A 19940-nucleotide genomic window follows, 5' to 3' on the forward strand; every position below is an offset into this window, starting at 1 on the left:
CCACAGCCTGCAGAAAATAGCTGCAGGGCAGTGTGGAGGGAAGGCTGCAGAGCAGAGAAGAAAGTGATTGCCTGGGTTCAGTCTGGCCTGGCAGAAGACGCAGCCCGTTGTAGTACCACAGCCTGGGGGCATACATGTCATCTGCTGCTGTTCGTGATCTCTGGGAGTCCTGGACCAGATTGTGCTCCCTTCTATATGGACTTCTCAAGCTACCAATTTTTTTATACACAGAGTTGATGTCTGCTCTGGGGGCCAAAGGCTTCGCAAATTCCAGCTGTTTCTCCAGCGTTGCCTTCCCTCTTTATTTTGTTATTATGAGCCAGAATAAATGGAGATTTTATTTATATGAAAATACTTGCCGATGTGTTTTTCTTCAACTAGGACAGTTTTTTGGTGAGCAGGCAGATACATTTCAAAAAGACAATGTCAAATTAACAAGGGGCACCAAGCAACCTACTTGAGGTTTTCCAAATACAAGATAAGAATGGTGTTGTGGAAACATGACATACAAAAAAAAATAAAAATATGGAGATGACTATAAAATAATAAAAACAAAAAAAATACAACAGGAGATCTTGTGAAAAAAAAATTACTATAAAAAAAAAAAAAACATTATTATGAAGATCTGGCTTTAAAAACAAAAAAGATTAGTCATGAGATCACGAGAAATATTAAAGAAATCAGTTTGTGAGAACTCTGTGTGAATATGAGCAGCAAAACAACTTTATTCTTCTAGCATTATAAAGAAGAGAATGCGCTGTATTGAAAGATTTAAAAATTTGCAGTGTGACGAATGTGCCATCTCCATTACGAACGGTCGTTTTACCAGACTGAGCGGCTCCGTCTCGTACTTGATTCTGAGCATGTGTGTTTTTTTTGCGCGTCGGAATTGCATACACACAAACAGAATTTCCGATATGGAGGTAAAGTCTACAAGATTTGGACAGTGATTGGATTTGGGGCTGAAAGGACAGGTCAGAGTCCAGGATTACACCTAGTAACCTGGCATGAGTGGAGGGACTCATAACCATTCGGTAGTATTGATCTTGATGGAGAAGTCAGGGGAGGGGGCACGGGCAGGAGGGACTATTATGAGCTCAGTTTCAGAAAGATTGAGTTTGAGGAACTGATTGACATCCATGCTGATACTGTATGTCAATTAGTAAGTTAGTAATGCGAGAGGAGACTGAAGGAGTAGAGGAGATAGATATGTGTGTCATCAGCATAGAGATGGTACTGGAAGCCATGTGAGTTCAGCAAGTGACCGAGGGAGAAGGTGTAGATGGAGAAGAGGAGGGGTCTGAGGACAGAACCTTTGGGGAACCCTTGTCATGTACCTGGTCCTGAAGCTGAAATGCTGAGAGGGCTCTCTTTGAGGCTTAGTGCTCGGTGTCCTTGAATGTGGAAACAGAGAACATGAAGCCCAAAGATGCAGGGATTACCAGCTGTGCCACAGATGAGAGGTAGGTGTGGAGATCTCTCTGCAGGTGGACACCAGATGAGGTGAGAAATAAGACCCAGAAGAGCTGATGGTTGTGCAGTTTGCACACAGCAGGAAGCAGGTTGCAGTGGTAAGTGTAGCAGACTGGATACAGCAGGTTAATGCTGTAAGCAATGTACTGCAAGCTGAAGCAACGGGTAAGTACTGTAGATGGGTTACAGCAGGCTGGCACTAAGGCGGATCAGAAGGCATAGTCAGGGACAGTTGCAGGGCCGATCCTGGGCGGGTGCGCGGGGTGCTCTGCACCCCGGTGCCGCAGTGTCAGACTGCTTCCCTCCCTCCTCCTCTCCTTGTGTCACACACAGAGCCGACAGCTGCTAGGGCACCAGGAGAGCACTGAAACTGGGGGTGACTTTCCCTGAAGAAAAGTTACGCTGCTGCTGCCCCCGCTTCTTATCTAGCTCAGCAGGCAGCAGCAAAGGTACCACAAAGCGCACCATTAGAGGTAGCACAGCCCCCGCGATAAGAACTTCAGCCGCTGTTTCCAGTGGCGGAATTACCAGGGTCACACTTGCGCCCTGGCATTCCCAAGACCCCGCACCTCCCCCTGTACCTCTGGGCCGGCTGGGGGCGATCGGTAGCTCTGTGATGTCCCTCCAGCGAGCACAGTTCACTTCCCGAGTGTCAGTGTATACAATGGAGAGGGGAGGGGCCTCTGACCCGAGCAGGCACCAGATTCAGTGCACAAGTTTGTCCCTCTGCTTGTACACTCTGAGTGCTCGGGTCAGAGGTCCCTCCCCTCTCCATTGTATACACTGACACTCGGGAAGTGAACTGTGCTGGCTGGAGGGACATCCTGCAGGTATGACAAGGAAGCATGTACAAGGGCTGCTGCTTGGACTTCTCATGTAAGGTAAGCCCAACACTGACTCCCCCACCTGTGACACTAAACCCCCACCTGTGACACTGACCCCCCACCAGTGACATCCCCCCCACCTGTGACATTCCCCCACCTGTGAAACTGACCCCCCCACCAGTGACATCCCCCCCACCTGTGAGACTGACCTCTCCACCAGTGACATCCCCCCTCACCTGTGACATTCCCCCCACCTGTGACTTCCCCCATCTGTGACACTGGCCCCCCACCTGTTCCGCCACCTGTGACATTCCCCCCCACCTGTGACATTCCCTCCACCTGTGACACTGACCCCCCCACCTAGGCCGCCACCTGTGACATTCCCCCCACCACCTGTGACATTCCCTCCCCACCTGTGACATTCCCCCCACCTGTGAAATTCCCCCCACCTGTGACACTGACCCCCCCACCTGTGACACTGGCCCCCCACCTGTGCCCCCACCTGTGGCACTGCCCCCCCACCTGTGACACTGCCCCCCACCTGTGATACTGGCCCCCCACCTGTGCCCCTACCTGTGACACTGAACCCCCACCTGTGACACTGCCCCCACCTGTGACACTGCCCCCCACCTCTGCCCCCACCTGTGACACTGGCCCCCCACCTGTGCCCCCACCTGTGACACTGGCCCCCCCCACCTGTGACACTGGCCCCCCACCTGTGACACTTGCTCCCCCACCTGTGACACTGTTCCCACCTGTGACACTGCTCCCCCACCTGTGAAACTGACCTTCCCCACCTGTGAAACTGGCCCCCCACCTGTGCCCCCACCTGTGACACTGACCCCCCACCTGTGACACTGGCCCCCCACCTGTGACACTGCCCCCACCTGTGACACTTGCTCCCCCACCTGTGAAACTGACCTTCCCCACCTGTGAAACTGCTCCCACCTGTGACACTGCTTCCCCCACCTGTGAAACTGACCCCCCCACCTGTGACACTGGCTCCCCCACCTGTGACACTGGCTCCCCCACCTGTGACACTGCCCCCCCACCTGTGACACTGGCCCCCCATCTGTGACACTGCCCCCCCACCTGTGCCCCCACTTGTGACACTGACCCCCCCAGCTGTGACACTGCCCCCTTGGCACAATACCCCCTTGTCATACTGCCCCCCTCCTGTCACACTGCCCCCTTGGCACAATACCCCCTGTCTTACTGCCCCTTCATTATTCTGCCCCCTCATCACACTGCCCCCTTCTGTCATATTTACCCCCTCCTGTCACACTACTCTCATCATACTGCCCCCTCTTGTTACACAGCCCCCCTTTTGTCATACTTCCCAGGTATCCTTTTGCTGTCACACTGCCCCCCTCTTGTCGCAATAGTCCCCTGTCACACTGCCCCCATCGTACTGCTCCTTCTTGTCACACTGCCCCCCTTCTTTCACACTCCCCCCTCCGGTCACACTTTCCAGATACCCTTCTTTGGTCACACTGCCCCCCTCCTGTAAAAATACCCTGTCGTACTGCCCCATCACACTGCCCTCCCATCCTTTCACAATACCCCCCATCATACTACAAGTCAGGGGCCCTTCATGGTTTCTTGCACTGGGGCCCTGAAGGTTATAGTTATGCTGCTGCATCAGCTCTTCAGGCTGCTACTCCTCCTCCCTCCCAGGTAACGGGCATAAGACTGCCTTTTTTTCCACTGCTTCTCTCCCTCCAGACAGCAGGCTCCAGCCCCCTGCAATTAACAGTGGTTCTTATCCACCAGTCCAGTACAAAGATGACAATCACCGCTGAACTGGTGGCATGTGGGATGAGGGGGAGGAGCAGAGTAAGACCAGGGGGAGGTACCAGCAGGCACAGGAGTGGGATCAGCGTGGTACCATTACCAAAACATACCATCTGCTTACCAAAAAATGTACCTCTTAGCCCCCCGTTCACACTGAATCTGATAAAGCACACTATAGTGCATTACCAGGACATTCTGCGCTGCTTCATTAAAAGTAATGTACTGACATCAAATTTTACTAGGATAAAGCAACAAATTGTTTAATTGTCCTGGTAATGAACTATACCAGACTGGGCATGCGGAGTACCTGGTGCCTATTACCGGAGCAGACGGAGTGGTGAAAGGCCACTCTTGGGAGAAAGTTACTTTACCTGCAGTGTTGATCTTTGAGCAAAGTGGCTGCAAATATCCAGCAGATGACAAACGCATGTCACCTCATAAGTTTAAGATGTCATGTTTTGTGGTAAGCAGATGAAATGTATGTTTTATGCATATTTTTGTGCTAGGACTGTGGAAGCTACATGTATTAAACACTTCAATACCAGGCACTTACACCCCCATTACTGCCCAGGCCAATTTTTAGATTTCCGTGCTGTCACACTTTGACTGACAATTGCAACACTGTACCCATATGAAATTGTTATCTTCTCTTTTCCCACAAATAGAGCTTTCTTTTGGTAGTATTTGATCACCTCTGGTTTTTTTTTGCAAAACGAATGAAAAAAGAATGTTTTTTTTTAAAAAAGTTTATTTGTTTCTATTATAACATTTTGCAAATAAGTAATTTTTCTCCTTCACTGATGTGCACTGATGTGGCTGCACTGATGGGCACTGATGGACTGCACTGATGGGCACTGATAGGCGGCATTGATGGGTACTGATGGGGTGATTGATCACATGAGAAAGTGCCGCCGTGATTTGTGAACTCTGCTGATTCTGATGTAGGAGGGGCACTGAGAACCTTGATTGTAAGGTGGAAATGTTGGGGACTTTGATGTAAAGGGGAATTTCATTGTGGAAGGAAGGGTGTGGGGGGCACCAAAATACACCTTTGCCTGTGTAGACAAAAATCCTTGCACTAGCTTTGGTCACACATACCGTACTGAGCTTCCTGAAATGCCCGGCGGCGCTGTAACAAAATCCCGCCTCCTAGACCGGGCTCCTGTAAAAGACGGCACACTGATCCAATGTCGTGAAATTGAATCAGTGTGACGTGTATCATAGGAGCCCGCGAGTTTGAATCCAAGCTCCGTGACAGCAGGAGATCGCTGCTCTCTGTGATCCATCTAAGGACACTGGTAGGCTGCAATTGGTGGGCACTGGTAGGCTGCAATTGGTGGGCACTGGTAGGCTGCAATTGGTGGGCACTGGTAGGCTACAATTGGTGGCCACTGGTAGGCTACAATTGGTGGCCACTGGTAGGCTGCAATTGGTGGGCACTAGGGATGAGCTTCGAGTTCGAGTCGAACTCATGTTCGACTCGAACATTGGCTGTTCGCAAGTTCGCCGAACAGCGAACAATTTGGGGTGTTCGCGGCAAATTCGAATGCCGCGGAACACCCTTTAAAAGTCTATGGGAGAAATCAAAAGTGCTAATTTTAAAGGCTAATATGCAAGTTATTGTCATAAAAAGTGTTTGGGGACCCAGGTCCTGCCCCAGGGGACATGGATCAATGCAAAAAAAAGTTTTAAAAACGGCCGTTTTTTCAGGAGCAGTGATTTTAATAATGCTTAAAGTCAAACAATAAAAGTGTAATATCCCTTTAAATTTCGTACCTGGGGGGTGTCTATAGTATGCCTGTAAAGGGGCGCATGTTTCCTGTGTTTAGAACAGTCTGACAGCAAAATGACATTTTGAAGGAAAAAACTCATTTAAAACTACCCGCGGCTATTGCATTGCCGACAATACACATAGAAGTTCATTGATAAAAACGGCATGGGAATTCCCCAAAGGGGAACCCCGAACCAAAATTTAAAAAAAAAAATGACGTGGGAGTCCCCCTAAATTCCATACCAGGCCCTTCAGGTCTGGTATGGATATTAAGGGGAACCCCGGCCAAAATTTAAAAAAAAAAATGACGTGGGGTTCCCCCTAAATTCCATACCAGACCCTTCAGGTCTGGTATGGATTTTAAGGGGAACCCCGCGCCAAAAAAAAAAAAAAAAAACGGCGTGGGGTCACCCCAAAAATCCATACCAGACCCTTATCCGAGCACGCAACCTGGCAGGCCGCAGGAAAAGAGGGGGGGACGAGAGTGCGGCCCCCCCCCTCCTGAACCGTACCAGGCCACATGCCCTCAACATTGGGAGGGTGCTTTGGGGTAGCCCCCCAATACACCTTGTCCCCATGTTGATGAGGACAAGGGCCTCATCCCCACAACCCTGGCCGGTGGTTGTGGGGGTCTGCGGGCGGGGGGCTTATCGGAATCTGGAAGCCCCCTTTAACAAGGGGACCCCCAGATCCCGGCCCCCCCCTGTGTGAAATGGTAAGGGGGTACAAAAGTACCCCTACCATTTCACTAAAAAACTGTCAAAAATGTTAAAAATGACAAGAGACAGTTTTTGACAATTCCTTTATTTAAATACTTCTTCTTTCTTCTATCTTCCTTCATCTTCTGGTTCTTCTGGCTCTTCTGGTTCTTCCTCCGGCGTTCTCGTCCAGCATCTCCTCCGCGGCGTCTTCTATCTTCTTCTCTTAGGGCCGCTCCGCACCCATGGCATGGGGGGAGGCTCCCGCTCTTCTCTTCTTCATCTTCTTCTCTTCTTCTTTTCTTCTCTTCTTCATTTTCTTCTCCGGGCCGCTCCGCACCCATGCTAGCATGGCGGGAGGCTCCCGCTGTGTGACGGCGCTCCTCGTCTGACAGTTCTTAAATAACGGGGGGCGGGGCCACCCGGTGACCCCGCCCCCCTCTGACGCACGGTGACTTGATGGGACTTCCCTGTGACGTCACGGGGAATGCCACAGGGAAGTCCCGTCATGTCCCGTGCGTCAGAGGGGGGCGGGGTCACCGGGTGGCCCTGCCCCCCGTTATTTAAGAACTGTCAGACGAGGAGCGCCGTCACACAGCGGGAGCCTCCCTTCATGCCAGCATAGATGCGGAGCGGCCCGGAGAAGAAAATGAAGAAGAGAAGAAAAGAAGAAGAGAAGAAGATGAAGAAGAAGAGCGGGAGCCTCCCCCCATGCCATGGGTGCGGAGCGGCCCGAGGAGAAGAAGATAGAAGACGCCGCGGAGGAGATGCTGGACGAGAACGCCGGAGGAAGAACCAGAAGAGCCAGAAGAACCAGAAGAACCAGAAGATGAAGGAAGATAGAAGAAAGAAGAAGTATTTAAATAAAGGAATTGTCAAAAACTGTCTCTTGTCATTTTTAACATTTTTGACAGTTTTTTAGTGAAATGGTAGGGGTACTTTTGTACCCCCTTACCATTTCACACAGGGGGGGGGCCGGGATCTGGGGGTCCCCTTGTTAAAGGGGGCTTCCAGATTCCGATAAGCCCCCCGCCCGCAGACCCCCACAACCACCGGCCAGGGTTGTGGGGATGAGGCCCTTGTCCTCTTCAACATGGGGACAAGGTGTTTTGGGGGGCTACCCCAAAGCACCCTCCCAATGTTGAGGGCATGTGGCCTGGTACGGTTCAGGAGGGGGGGGGCCGCACTCTCGTCCCCCCCTCTTTTCCTGCGGCCTGCCAGGTTGCGTGCTCGGATAAGGGTCTGGTATGGATTTTTGAGGGGACCCCACGCCGTTTTTTTTTTTTTTTTGGCGCGGGGTTCCCCTTAAAATCCATACCAGACCTGAAGGGTCTGGTATGGAATTTAGGGGGAACCCCACGTCATTTTTTTTTTTAAATTTTGGCCAGGGTTCCCCTTAATATCCATACCAGACCTGAAGGGCCTGGTATGGAATTTAGGGGGACTCCCACGTCATTTTTTTTTTAAATTTTGGTTCGGGGTTCCCCTTTGGGGAATTCCCATGCCGTTTTTATCAATGAACTTCTATGTGTATTATCGGCAATGCAATAGCCGCAGGTAGTTTTAAATGAGTTTTTTCCTTCAAAATGTCATTTTGCTGTCAGACTGTTCTAAACACAGGAAACATGCGCCCCTTTACAGGCATACTATAGACACCCCCCAGGTACGAAATTTAAAGGGATATTACACTTTTATTGTTTGACTTTAAGCATTATTAAAATCACTGCTCCTGAAAAAACGGCCGTTTTTAAAACTTTTTTTTGCATTGATCCATGTCCCCTGGGGCAGGACCTGGGTCCCCAAACACTTTTTATGACAATAACTTGCATATTAGCCTTTAAAATTAGCACTTTTGATTATTCATGTTCGTGTCCCATAGACTTTAACGGTGTTCGCGTGTTCGAACGAACTTTTTTCCTGTTCGCATGTTCTGGTGCGAACCGAACAGGGGGGTGTTCGGCTCATCCCTAGTGGGCACTGGTAGACTACAGTTGGTGGGCACTGGTAGGCTGCAATTGGTGGGCATTGGTAGGCTGCAACTGGTGGGCACTGGTAAGGCTGCAATTGATGGGCACTGGTAAGGCTTCATTTGGTGGGCACTAGTAGGCTGCATTCTATGGGCACTGATAAGCTGCATTTGATGGGCACTGATCTCTTGTATTATTTCTGCAGTACCTGACCATCTCTTGTATCATGTCTGCAGTCTCTGACCGTCTCCTGTAGTATGTCTGGGGGCTCTTTCTAACACTCTAACAGAGGCCCTCTCTGTGTCCATTAGAGAGACCCTCCTCCAGGTCCCATTAGAGTACTCTGCTTCTCTTCCTGTATTTTGTTTATTGTTAAGAGATTCTGGGAGGATCCCAGAGTAACGAAGACTCCTTAGGAGAGCATCTCTGTGAATCGTTGCCATAGAAACATTTGTAAAGGGGAAGAGTTAGCAAGATGACCACGCCCACGTGGGGGCGCCAGAAATATTTCTGCACCCAGGCGTCTGTGACCCTAGGATCGGCCCTGGACAGTTGCAGAGGTTAATGAGCCAGTGGTCTGCAGACAGAAGATCAGAGACATGGTCAGGCAAGCCCAGGTCATACACAGAACAGTAGACAAGAGCATATCCATGGGCAATCCGAGGTCAGAACCGGGAGAGAGACAAGAGGTATCCAAAGGCAAGCAGGGTCGGTAACAGGTAATCGGAAGCATAAACAAACAAGTAAACAGGAAGCTGAAGACCAGTCAGTGAGCATCAGGCATTCTTTTAAAAGGCCAGAAGGCACCAGAATCTAGCGCATGTGGCGTGCGCTGGCATGCACGGGCATTCGCCCGCTCGTTGCCATTACACGTGCATGCATTTCTGCGCAAACGTGTGCAGCCATATTAGGTATTGGCTAACATGCCAGGTCTTTGGGCAAGTCTTCTCCGCCTTGTTCCCTGACACCCCTACAGAAAGAGGAGGTGGAGAGGAGGAGACAGAGTTACATGTAACATTGAAGGAGCAGTAAGAGGAGAACCAGGAGAGAGCAGGGTCTTGAAGGCCAAAAGAGTGGAATTTTTTGAGGAGGAGGGTATGGTCAACGGTATCAAAGGCCACACAGAGGTCTAGTAGTATGAGTATGGAGTAGTGGCCATTGATTTTAGCAGTTAGTAAATCAATAGTGAGTTTTGGTAGGGCAGTTTCAGTGGAGTGTAGTAAGCGATAGCCAAACTTTAAGGGGTCAAGAAGTTTGTTGCCAGTGAAGTAGGAGCTCAGAAGGTTGTAGACTAATGCCACGTACAGACGATCGGACAACAAAACCGTGGATTTTTTTCTGACGGATGTTGGCTCACACTTGTCGTGCATACACAGGGTCACACAAATGTCAGTAATTCCGAACGTCAAGAACACGGTGACGTACAACACGTACGACGAGTCGAGAAAAATTAGGTTCAATAGCCAGTGCAGCTCTTCTGCTTGATTCTGAGCATGCGCAGACTTTTGTGCGTCTGAATTGTGTACATACGCTCGGAATTTCCGACAACAAGTTTTCTTGTAGGAAAATTTGAGTACCAGTTCTCAAACATATTTTGTCGGAAATTCCGACAGCAAATGTCCGATGGAGCATATACACGGTCGGATATTCCAACAATCACATCGAACATTTGTTGTTGGAAATTCCCACCGTGTATACGCGGTATAAGTTTAAAGGTAAGCAGGAGCAAGGAGATGGGTTTAAATTGTTCAGGCTGGTGGGGTCCAGTGAGGGCTTTTAACGGCTTCTCGCCCGCCGTACGTCATATGACGTCCTTGACTTTGAGCGGTGATATCTGAATGATGCTTGCAGTTACAGGCATCTTTCAGATATCTTCTTTTTCAGCCAACGATTCCCTATACCATGGGAATGATCATAGTGGCCATTCAGCCACTCGATCGATCTTATGGGCGGCGAGAGGGGCCGACACCCCCCGCCTCCCACCGGTGCTTCTTCGGGCTCGCGGCTGCCATCAGGGAACCGGAGAAGGGATCCGCCAGCCCCGGATGCTGACCATAGAGATTTACGGCAGACCAGATGGTCCAGGGATTCTCTATGATCGTTCAGAGCCTCTGCATTCGAAAAAATGGGAAGTCGAGACCTCTTTTTTTTTTTTATTATTTCAGGCTTCGCAGCCTAGAGGTGAGATGTGGGGACTTTTTTACCCCACATCTCACTGTAAAGAGAACCTGTCATGCTTATTCCTATTACAAGGGATGTTTACATTCCTTGTAATAGGAATAAAAGTGATTTAAAAAAATGGAAAAAAAAGCGTCAAACTAGAAAAATAAAAGTAAACTTAACAATAAAAAAATAAAATTATTTATTTATTATTTATGCTTGAAACTCCCCCAGCATATGAGGAGTAGCTGGCGTGGTAAGCCCCCGCAATATGTGCCCTTTTCAAAGAGAGAGTCCTGGAGCCCTGCAGGTGTGTTTCCTGCAACAAAATCAGATGTGCTTTATATTTTTTGAGGTAATCAAACACCAATGATCATTTAAATTTAGCATTAAGGCCTTTACATTCCGAGACACCACTCTAAGGTTCACTGCCATAGTAAATATCAACGAGAGTATTCCCCCCCCCCCGACAGTGGAGTAGGGTACCTTCCAGGGCTCCACAACTCCCCCCCCCCCGCAGCTCTGCAGGGCGACTGCACAAAAGGCAATTTACATATATCTTAAACACACTTGAGAGCAAGAGCACACAGAAAACATAATGACAGTTATCCCAGATTCTCCCCCCCCTTGTCTCCCTCCCCCCACCCCGCACCCAACCCCAACTTGCCAGGCACTTCATTCCCCAAACCTCAACCCAAAAGGTATAATGGATGTGAGACTTAAATAAGTCACACAGGCTCCAGTACTGTGAGGAGCAAGTTCAAACCTTTTCTCCCCTCCCTTCGTCCTGTTCCTCTCACCTCAAAAAAAAAAAAAAAAAGTGAGGAGAACCGTCTGCAGATTCCTTCAATGCTGTAAGAAAGTCTGAGCAAGTAAACAGAAAAAACGAACACAAACCATCCGTAGAGCAGCATATTGTAGCCCCCTGGACTGCCAGGTGGCTAAGGCCACAGAGCATGACACTAGTCAGTTCAGCCTGGGATCCAGGAAATAAATCAAGGAGAAAAAGGGCAGTAAAAATGCGGCTCAGCAATATACAGACCTCCTTCTTTTACAACAGTCACCCCCCAGGACCCCTGCCATAGGTGTATGATGAGCTATGGGGGTCTCGGAGAGATCCCTCCTCTCGGTCTCCCCCTAGCATCCAGCCAGTCAGAAGCCTTCATAGGGGTGGTAAAGAAATGCACTTTGCCATTGTCCACAATGTGCAATTTTGCTGGGTACTGAATACTATAGATCAAGTTCAGTTCTCTAAGCCTTTTCTTTATCTGGTAAAAGGAAGCCCTCTGTTTCTGCGTGGCAGCTGAAAAATCAGGGTAAATAGATATCCGGTTATTATTGAACTTTATTTCAGGCCCTGTCCTGGCCCCTTTCAGGATATTCTCTCTGTCTCTGAAGTGCAGGATCTTTGCTATCATGGGTCTGGGGATTGCTCCCTTCGGTGGGGCTCTACCCGGGACTCTGTGTGCCCTTTCTATGGCAAACATATCAGTGAAAGTACCAGGGGCCATATGCACTTTTAGCCACTCCTCCAAGAACTCTTCAGGAAGGTTGCCTTCCACCCCCTCAGGGAACCCCACCAGTCTTATGTTGTTCCTTCTCATGCGGTCTTCCATGTCGGCCATCTTGCTAGTGTGTTCAGAGAGGGTTTTTTAATCACTTGGGTATCTGTGCTCATTGGTCTGACAGTGTCCTCCAAAGTAGCAATGCGGTGATCAGTAGCCTGTGCCTTTTCTCTAAGCTTCTGCATATCATGCTTCATAAAGGAGAAGTCAACCTTCAGTTCCCCAAAATGATCTATTAGCTTGTTTTGCCACCCCTGTATGGCTGCCATGATTTGTGTGAGGGATGGCTCCTCATCCTCTTCGAGGGCCCTGCCAGCTCTAAGCTTGCGGTCATCCCCCTTGTCCAAGGATCTTCCCCTGCTTGTAGTGCGATCTCTCTGCACTCTGGGACTCACCCGATTGGGGGTAGCAGGCACCAGTCTTACTGTGTCCTCATGCCTCTGGAGCAGTGGCCATTCCTCTTCTTCCTCCGGCACTGCGGCGCCATCTTGAGATCCCCAGGCATAATGGGCCAGCCGCTCTCCTGGCGTTTTTGGCCAGGGTGGACCATATTTCACCATCCCCAGAGGCTCTCCCGAGGATCCCCCACTCATGCCCCAGCTGTCCAGGCCAAAATTTGAGCGTTTAGCTCACAGGATCTGGTCAGGATCTGGAATCTGCAGAGAGAGCTCCGCCCCTGCCTTCCTCACATGCTGCGCGCCGGCTCCGCCCCTTCCCTCTGCTACTATTAAGGGTTTATCTAGCATGAGTTGCTGGGGAGTACTAAGTGTGGGACAATCTAATGAGGCAAAAAAACCTGCAGAGGTAGTTTCAGTAGGAACCACCATATCCTCACAACTTTCCAAAAAATGATGCAAACGCCTGATTAATAGTTAATGCTTCTGACGTAAGGGACCCATCAGGGAGTTGAAGTTCAGGAATCGAGCTGTCCTGAAAGTTCACATGGTTGAGATACGCAAGAAGCTTACCATTTACTCCCATGTTCGAGAATACGAGCAGAGAGGTATAATTGCTGCTTTTTGGTTAGATCTACTAAATGAAGTTGCCCTATGGGCATCCATCAGGATACTCCGAGTGTCAGAGAATGGATTCAGTATATGACGGGAGCGTGCATTATTAATGTGCGGCCCGTCCAACAGATCTATAATGTTTGATACGAAAAATATAGGTGTCCCGGACCACTGCCTTAAAGGCATCCCAGACAGGTCCCGCAGTGGTAGAGTCAGAGTTAGAATACCAGTAATTGGCCATATCAGTCAGAATGGAATCATAAATTTCCGGTGTGGAGATCCAGAGAAGACTGAGTCTCCAAACCCAAAACGAGGGTCGATGACCCAAAGTCAAAGACACCTGCACTATGGAATGATCAGATATTGTCTGTGATAGAGAAGCTATAGATTGAACCCAGGGTAGTAAATCTTTTGTGGCCAGGGCATAGTCCAGCCTAGAAAGAGCCGCATAAGAATAATGCCCTGTACACACGATCGGACATTGATCAGACATTCCGACAACAAAATCCATTGGATTTTTTCCCACGGATTTTGAGCCAAACTTGTCTTGCATACACACAGTCGCACTAAATTGTCGGAAAATCTGATAGTTTTGAACGCAGTGACATAAAACACGTATGTCGGGACTATAAACGGGGCAGTAGCCAATAGCTTTGCATCGGATTTGTGTACACACGATCGGAATTTAAACAATCAGATTTTGTTGTCAGAAAATTTTATATCCTGCTCTCAAACTAAAAAGTCCGATGGAGCCCACACACGATCGGAATTTCCGACAACAAAACCGGCCGTGTGTACAGGTGATTAGATTGGCAGGAAAAAACATTTATTGTAGGAAATTTCCATCTCCAGAGGTCCACATATCTATAATTATCACACCACACACAAAACAATTTTGATTCATATAATAGAGGTTTCAACCTGTCCAAGGCAGGTTGCATTACAGAGTTTAAATCACCAAAGATAATCATGGGAAAAATTGGCAGTGAGGCAAAATATACACTTAATTCAGTAAACACTGTAGCTGTGACCAGAGGGGGAAGGTAAACCATGACCAACAAAAGAGAAACCCTGTGTATAACCACTTGCAAGATGAGCTTTTGTCCCTTAGGGTCAGAAATAACCCATTGACAGGAAAATGGTAACCCCTTATGAATTAGGATCTCTACCCCACGGGCATAATTGGCATAGGTGGAATGATGATGAGCAACCCAGTACTTCTTTAATGCTAGAATCTTGGAGCCCATTAGATGTGTTTCCTGGAGACACAGAACATGTGGTTTGTGCTGTTTCAGTGCTTCAAAAACATAAGTTCTTTTAAATTTGGAATTCAGTCCGCGAACATTCCACGAGCATATATTTACTGTGGAGATACAAAAAATACAGTCACTTCCAGTGCTAATAGGTCTTCCAAGGTGTGGAGTAACAGATGTCAAATAAAATGGTAGTGTGAAAGGTATATATGGTATCCCAAAACTGGGTAGATGCTGCCTTCCTCAGATGGGGTAATCCGAAAGGAACTACAAGAAAAACAAATGGATGGCACGCACACCTAGTGCATTACCAGAGATAATTTAATAATAAGAATTTTTTGTATAAAGTGGGTATTCACAAAATGCAACTGACAAAAGGCCATAAACACAGTGCATGGACATGCACAGAACACGGGGTACAGCTAACGCGTTTCGGGGCGCACCCCTTTCCTCAGAGCTAGATATGAGGGAAGCAGTAAAGCCCATAGGGCAGGAGAAAATAGGGGGGATGAAATCCCATTGGAGTTAACCTCAGATCCGATCACAGCTAATATAGGGATTCAGTGGCACACAGACATCCAACCATACATACGTCACACACACAGCAAAACCAATAAAACTACCCAAGAAGGGTAGCACAACCCCTGCCCATCTCCTAAAAACAAGAGTTATAAGGGCTTGTACCCTGAAACATGCATGGGGCACATGGCCATTAACAGCGGAACGAGAAAAATTAAAAAGAAAAACTGTCAGTGTCCAACCCGAGTGGGGAGAGCAATTCACCCCATGGCAGCTCAGGCCAACTCAGTAGCTGAGGGTCATAGACTCTTCGGCATGAGAGATGTAGTCGAGCAAAAAATTGGCTTAATAAAGCCCATAAAAGCATAAACAAAGAAAGATAGGGAAGGTAACAATAAACAGGATTCCGTTACTCAATGGGTGGATATCCATCAGGTGGGTGCTCAGGGAGGTTGTGGTAGCGATTCCCACCAAGCCAACGCATTTTGAGGGGACTGGAAGAAATGAACCCTCCCACTGTGAGTAACACGGTGGGTAGCAGGGAAAAACATTGAATATTGGATGTCATGCTGCTGCTTGACACGCTGATAGTTTGCTCTCTTATTATGAACTGATGCAGAGTAGTCAGGGAACAGGGACACCACAGCATTGTTGATCTAGAGACTCCCTTTCTTCCGGGTTGCACCAAGAATGGAGTCACGATCCCTGTAGTTAAGGAAACGAATCACCATCGTGTGGAGAGGGAGTCCCTCAGGGAGAGGATGCCCAGGGACTCGGTGGGCCCTCACAATTACAAAGCAGGAGGAAAGTTGATTGTGGCCAAATTCTTGCTCAAGCCAGCTTTCCAGGAAGGCTACAGAGTCTGATCCCTCCACCTGCTCAGGTAGACCAACCAGACACAGGTTATTTCTGTGGAGGCCAGTCTCCAAATCATCCACCTTATCCTCCAACGTTGCAATCTTACCCCCGAAGTATGTTTGGGCAGTATGGGTTAATAGTGTCCTCCATATCATTGATACGCCATTCAGGCTCAGTGACCCGGCCATACAAAATACATATTTTGTGCATGTCTTGCCTCATAATCGCCCAGATCAATTTTCAGTTCATCCACCTTCCCCATAAGGTCCGAGTGATTTACCTTAATGGTGGCCAGGACCTCCGACAGCATGAGTCCCTTCCCATCGCCCGCACCATCCTCGTTCAGGGCCGCCTGCGAAGACAGGGCTGGTGGATCCGGGGTCCCCGGGGAGGGTGACGGGGAGACATCCTGGACATCCCCGAAGAGATCAGGAGTAGAGGCCGGAGAGCCTTGGGAGGAGTGGGTGGTGAAGCTCATCTTGGCCGGAGGTTGCTTTGTTCTCCACTTTCCCATTCACTGAAAAGACCCACAGTGGCGTAAGGGTCATCTCCAGCAAGGTAGGTATCAGAATATCCATGTTTTAGGCTTGGTCGACCCAGGATGGAGCAGGATTATTGTAGGAGAGACCAGAGCTGCTCAGGGACACGTCTGATCACATCCCGCGCTAGGCCACGCCCCCTAGTTACACTTTAATATTTTGGATTTACCCTTACTTTTATTCCTGGCAACACTAGCGATCGGGGCAATTAGAGAAAGAAACTCCCTAGCCCTCATTGGGAAGATTCTTTCTTTAATTGCCCTGATTACTAGAGTCAACGGAATGAAAGTGAGGGTTTACAGACAGCAATACAAATCTGAAAGTTTTTTTCTACCATTCTATCACCATTCTATCCAACTCTATTCGAAAGTTTTGCCTTTAGTATGGTTTAAGTAATTTGAATGACATTCATTTTGCAAGATTTGATTATTAGCTGTGACATAAAAAAGTAAGCAATGCAGACAGAAACCGACGTGGCAAATGATGATTTAATAATTCACTTGGAAGTTACCCATTGGATTTGTGATAAATAGACCCTATGATTCATTACTGATTTGCTGTTTAATTGTCCTACAGAGCTGTTGTACATTGTGAACAATGCAATACAAATGTAAAGAAAATGTATACATTTGTCATAAAATAGTAAGTAAATGGCTGATTACAAATATAAAATTAGAACTCTATTTATCCACAATCAATGTGAGAGGCCATCAAAGGTCAAGCTTGAGAACACAATTTCAAAAGTCTGCACACAGCGATGGAAAGTAGCAGCTATTATGTTCCTGGGATCCCACTTTCTTTATCAGAGCTTCATACTAATAAAAACACAAATGATAATGATAATAATAATATTAATGATTTCATAATGACTTCAACATGATTTTTAACATCTAGCATGCATTTGTACAATATCTTCTTTGTACACTGTCTTCTAGTTAATGCATTTTAATTATGATCAACGTGTTATAATTGTTTAAAAATAAAAGTTCTCTATTGCTCTAAGAAATCACAGTTTTATGGTTTTACTCCAAGTAGAGCTCAGTGTGAAATTTATAGCTTAGAATCTTACCAAGGAAAAATAGAAACATCCTTCCGGTATATTGAGAAAGTTTTCCAAACAGCAAGGAGCAGGTAGCATTGACTGCTGCAAAGCAGATCATTACATATCCAACAAAATGAATCCCAAGAGAGCAGGTAACATAAGACTATAAAAGAAAGAAAATAAATTACAGTTTTCCAAACATACTGTATAACATATTTTTTATCTTTTCCAACCCATTTTCTATCAAAGTGAATACAGCTGAGCCTGAGCCACTGGCCAGCTGGGGAACCAAAAGTAGGTGCTGTTTACATTGAGGTCTATATACTGTACCTATTCACAATTTACATCACAATGAAACTATGTGGTGGTGTGGGAGAAGGCTTTTTATAACATTAATTGTAATAATCAGGAACTAATTGAAAAGACTCCAAACAGAACATTCTCGGGTATTATCCAGGATCCACTGGATCCTCTGTACTGGGTCCTCTGCTTTCTCTTTACCCTTCGGTGAAACCTCACCACCCCCCCCCCCGACACCACCAGAATACCTTGGCTGGGGACTCTCAGCAGTCACACAAAGATGACACACACTGAGCTGTTAAGATCAACATTAACCACTTGATCCCTGGAAGGTTTTACCCCCTTTATGACCAGAGCATTTTTTGCTATGTAGCAATCATGAACAGTTTTATAAAATAGGCTTCTGCTAGCAAAGTTGGGGCCCTTTAACATTGGTGCGCAAAAGCAGTGAAGATTTCGAAAAGGGTGAAGTTCAGCAGCAGTCAAATGTAGAGTTAGGCTCAGTAGGTGAGTAGGCTTCTTAGTGCAGATAGGCAGAGATAAGGCACGTTCAAAGGGACCGTGGGGGGAAGTACTAAGCTATTATGTACTGATCAGAGATGCATAAAGAGCGGTCAAGGTCAACATTCTGGGGGTATTTACAGCTTGGGACTCAGTCTCAGACATTGATGACTGCTGCTCACAGGTGGAAGTGGCAGCAGGTGTTATTGATTTCTGATGGCAAAGTGTCAATGAAGAGTAATGGTTCTCCTTCAGGGTTGGGTTAAAGAAATGTAGTTATAGTTGTTGTGCAGGTCATAGATCCTCTCACCAGATCCTTCTGTGGCAGACTATGTGCGACAGTAAGAAATCTGTACTGTAGGGGGCCCATGCCGGTGCAGTGACAATGGCTGAGACGAAGGCAGCTCGAACAGCAGTTCTGGATGATGGGTGTCCACACTCATGATTAGCTCCCCCACCTTGGCCCTCAGTACAGCAGTCTGCCCTTTGGCTCTGGCATGGCTTGGTCGGATGCAGTGCAGCTTTGCACAGCACAGCTCATACACTCCTTTCTGATTGGCACAACTCTTCTCAACTGCCCAACTCATTCCTGGGCTTTTTTTAATATTTCATCCCTCCCCCCTTCGGGTGCTTATGGGCCTTGTAGTGGCAGCCCCAAATCAGCTCCTCCTTCAAGACTACATCTCCCAGACTGGTAATTGCCCCTGGCAATTATAGTTAGGTAAGCTAGTTAACATTGCTATGTTGTAGACAAATAAAGTTCTGCAACTCAGTAATATTTCCCAGTGTTACGCTAGAGACATGTTAAAAAAAAAAAGATATGACTGTATGATGCCAGCATCAGAGATTGTCTCTACAGGTTCTGATGCAGGCATCATATAGATTCCAATTTACCCCTAGAATTTGTGAGAGACAGGTCAGAGCAGCTGGCAAGCAAATGTTTGGATGTTTGGCCTGATTTTAAAAGCTAGATATTTAAAATGTTTGAAGCTAAAGCTGTTTGCTCTATTCAGCAATCACACTGGTTTGGCATGGCTAACTTTATGGTTCTGACCGTCAGGTGCCCTTTCTTTGCCTAAACTGACTCTCCCAGTGTCACATATCATCAGTGCTCTGTCACAGTATACTGTATATACTGCATTATGGCCAAAACAACTAATCGATTAATCAGTCAGCCGATTAGTTGGCCTGCATACAGAATGCATTATTTGTTTACATATCCTAAAATATAGTGCAGCACACATAGAGCACAGTACACCATCCATACATGTCAGAAGACACAGTGAAGCACACATACAGCTCAGTACACCATCCATACATGTCAGTAAGTGCCTGAATGTAAATTTGTGAGGAGCAATGCTTCAAGGCACATGTAGTCCTGGGCAGGAAGTGAGTGGTTCACTTCACTTGGCAGACGTTTTTGTTTTTAACTTGCTATATACTATACTTCACAGCTTGCTATTGGGGCACTCTGAAGGCAGATGGAGCCAGAAGCGTCAGTGGGGGACCCCAGAAGAGGAGAATCAGGGCTACTCTGTGCAAAACTATTACAGAGCAGGTAAGTATAACATGTTTGTTGTTAAAAAAAAAAAAATCACTTTAAAAACTCTGTGCACGGAAGATCGGCATCTGAACACAGAGAATGCTGATAGACTGGAGGTAATAT

The 19940-nt window shown here is 47.5% G+C and overlaps 1 protein-coding gene across 2 annotated transcripts in view; it reads right to left on the reverse strand.

Moving 5' to 3' along the window:
• The window catches only part of UNC93A (unc-93 homolog A), a 975902-nt gene that overhangs the window by 439554 nt on the left and 516408 nt on the right, over positions 1-19940 (reverse strand). For both annotated transcript variants that reach the window (XM_073627620.1, XM_073627619.1), the window contains one exon: positions 17501-17636. In XM_073627620.1, the coding sequence (XP_073483721.1) occupies positions 17501-17636 (136 nt within the window). The remainder of the gene's footprint in view (positions 1-17500; positions 17637-19940) is intronic.

This window comes from Aquarana catesbeiana, linkage group LG04, assembly GCF_042186555.1.
Source record: "Aquarana catesbeiana isolate 2022-GZ linkage group LG04, ASM4218655v1, whole genome shotgun sequence".
Taxonomy (NCBI): domain Eukaryota; kingdom Metazoa; phylum Chordata; class Amphibia; order Anura; family Ranidae; genus Aquarana; species Aquarana catesbeiana.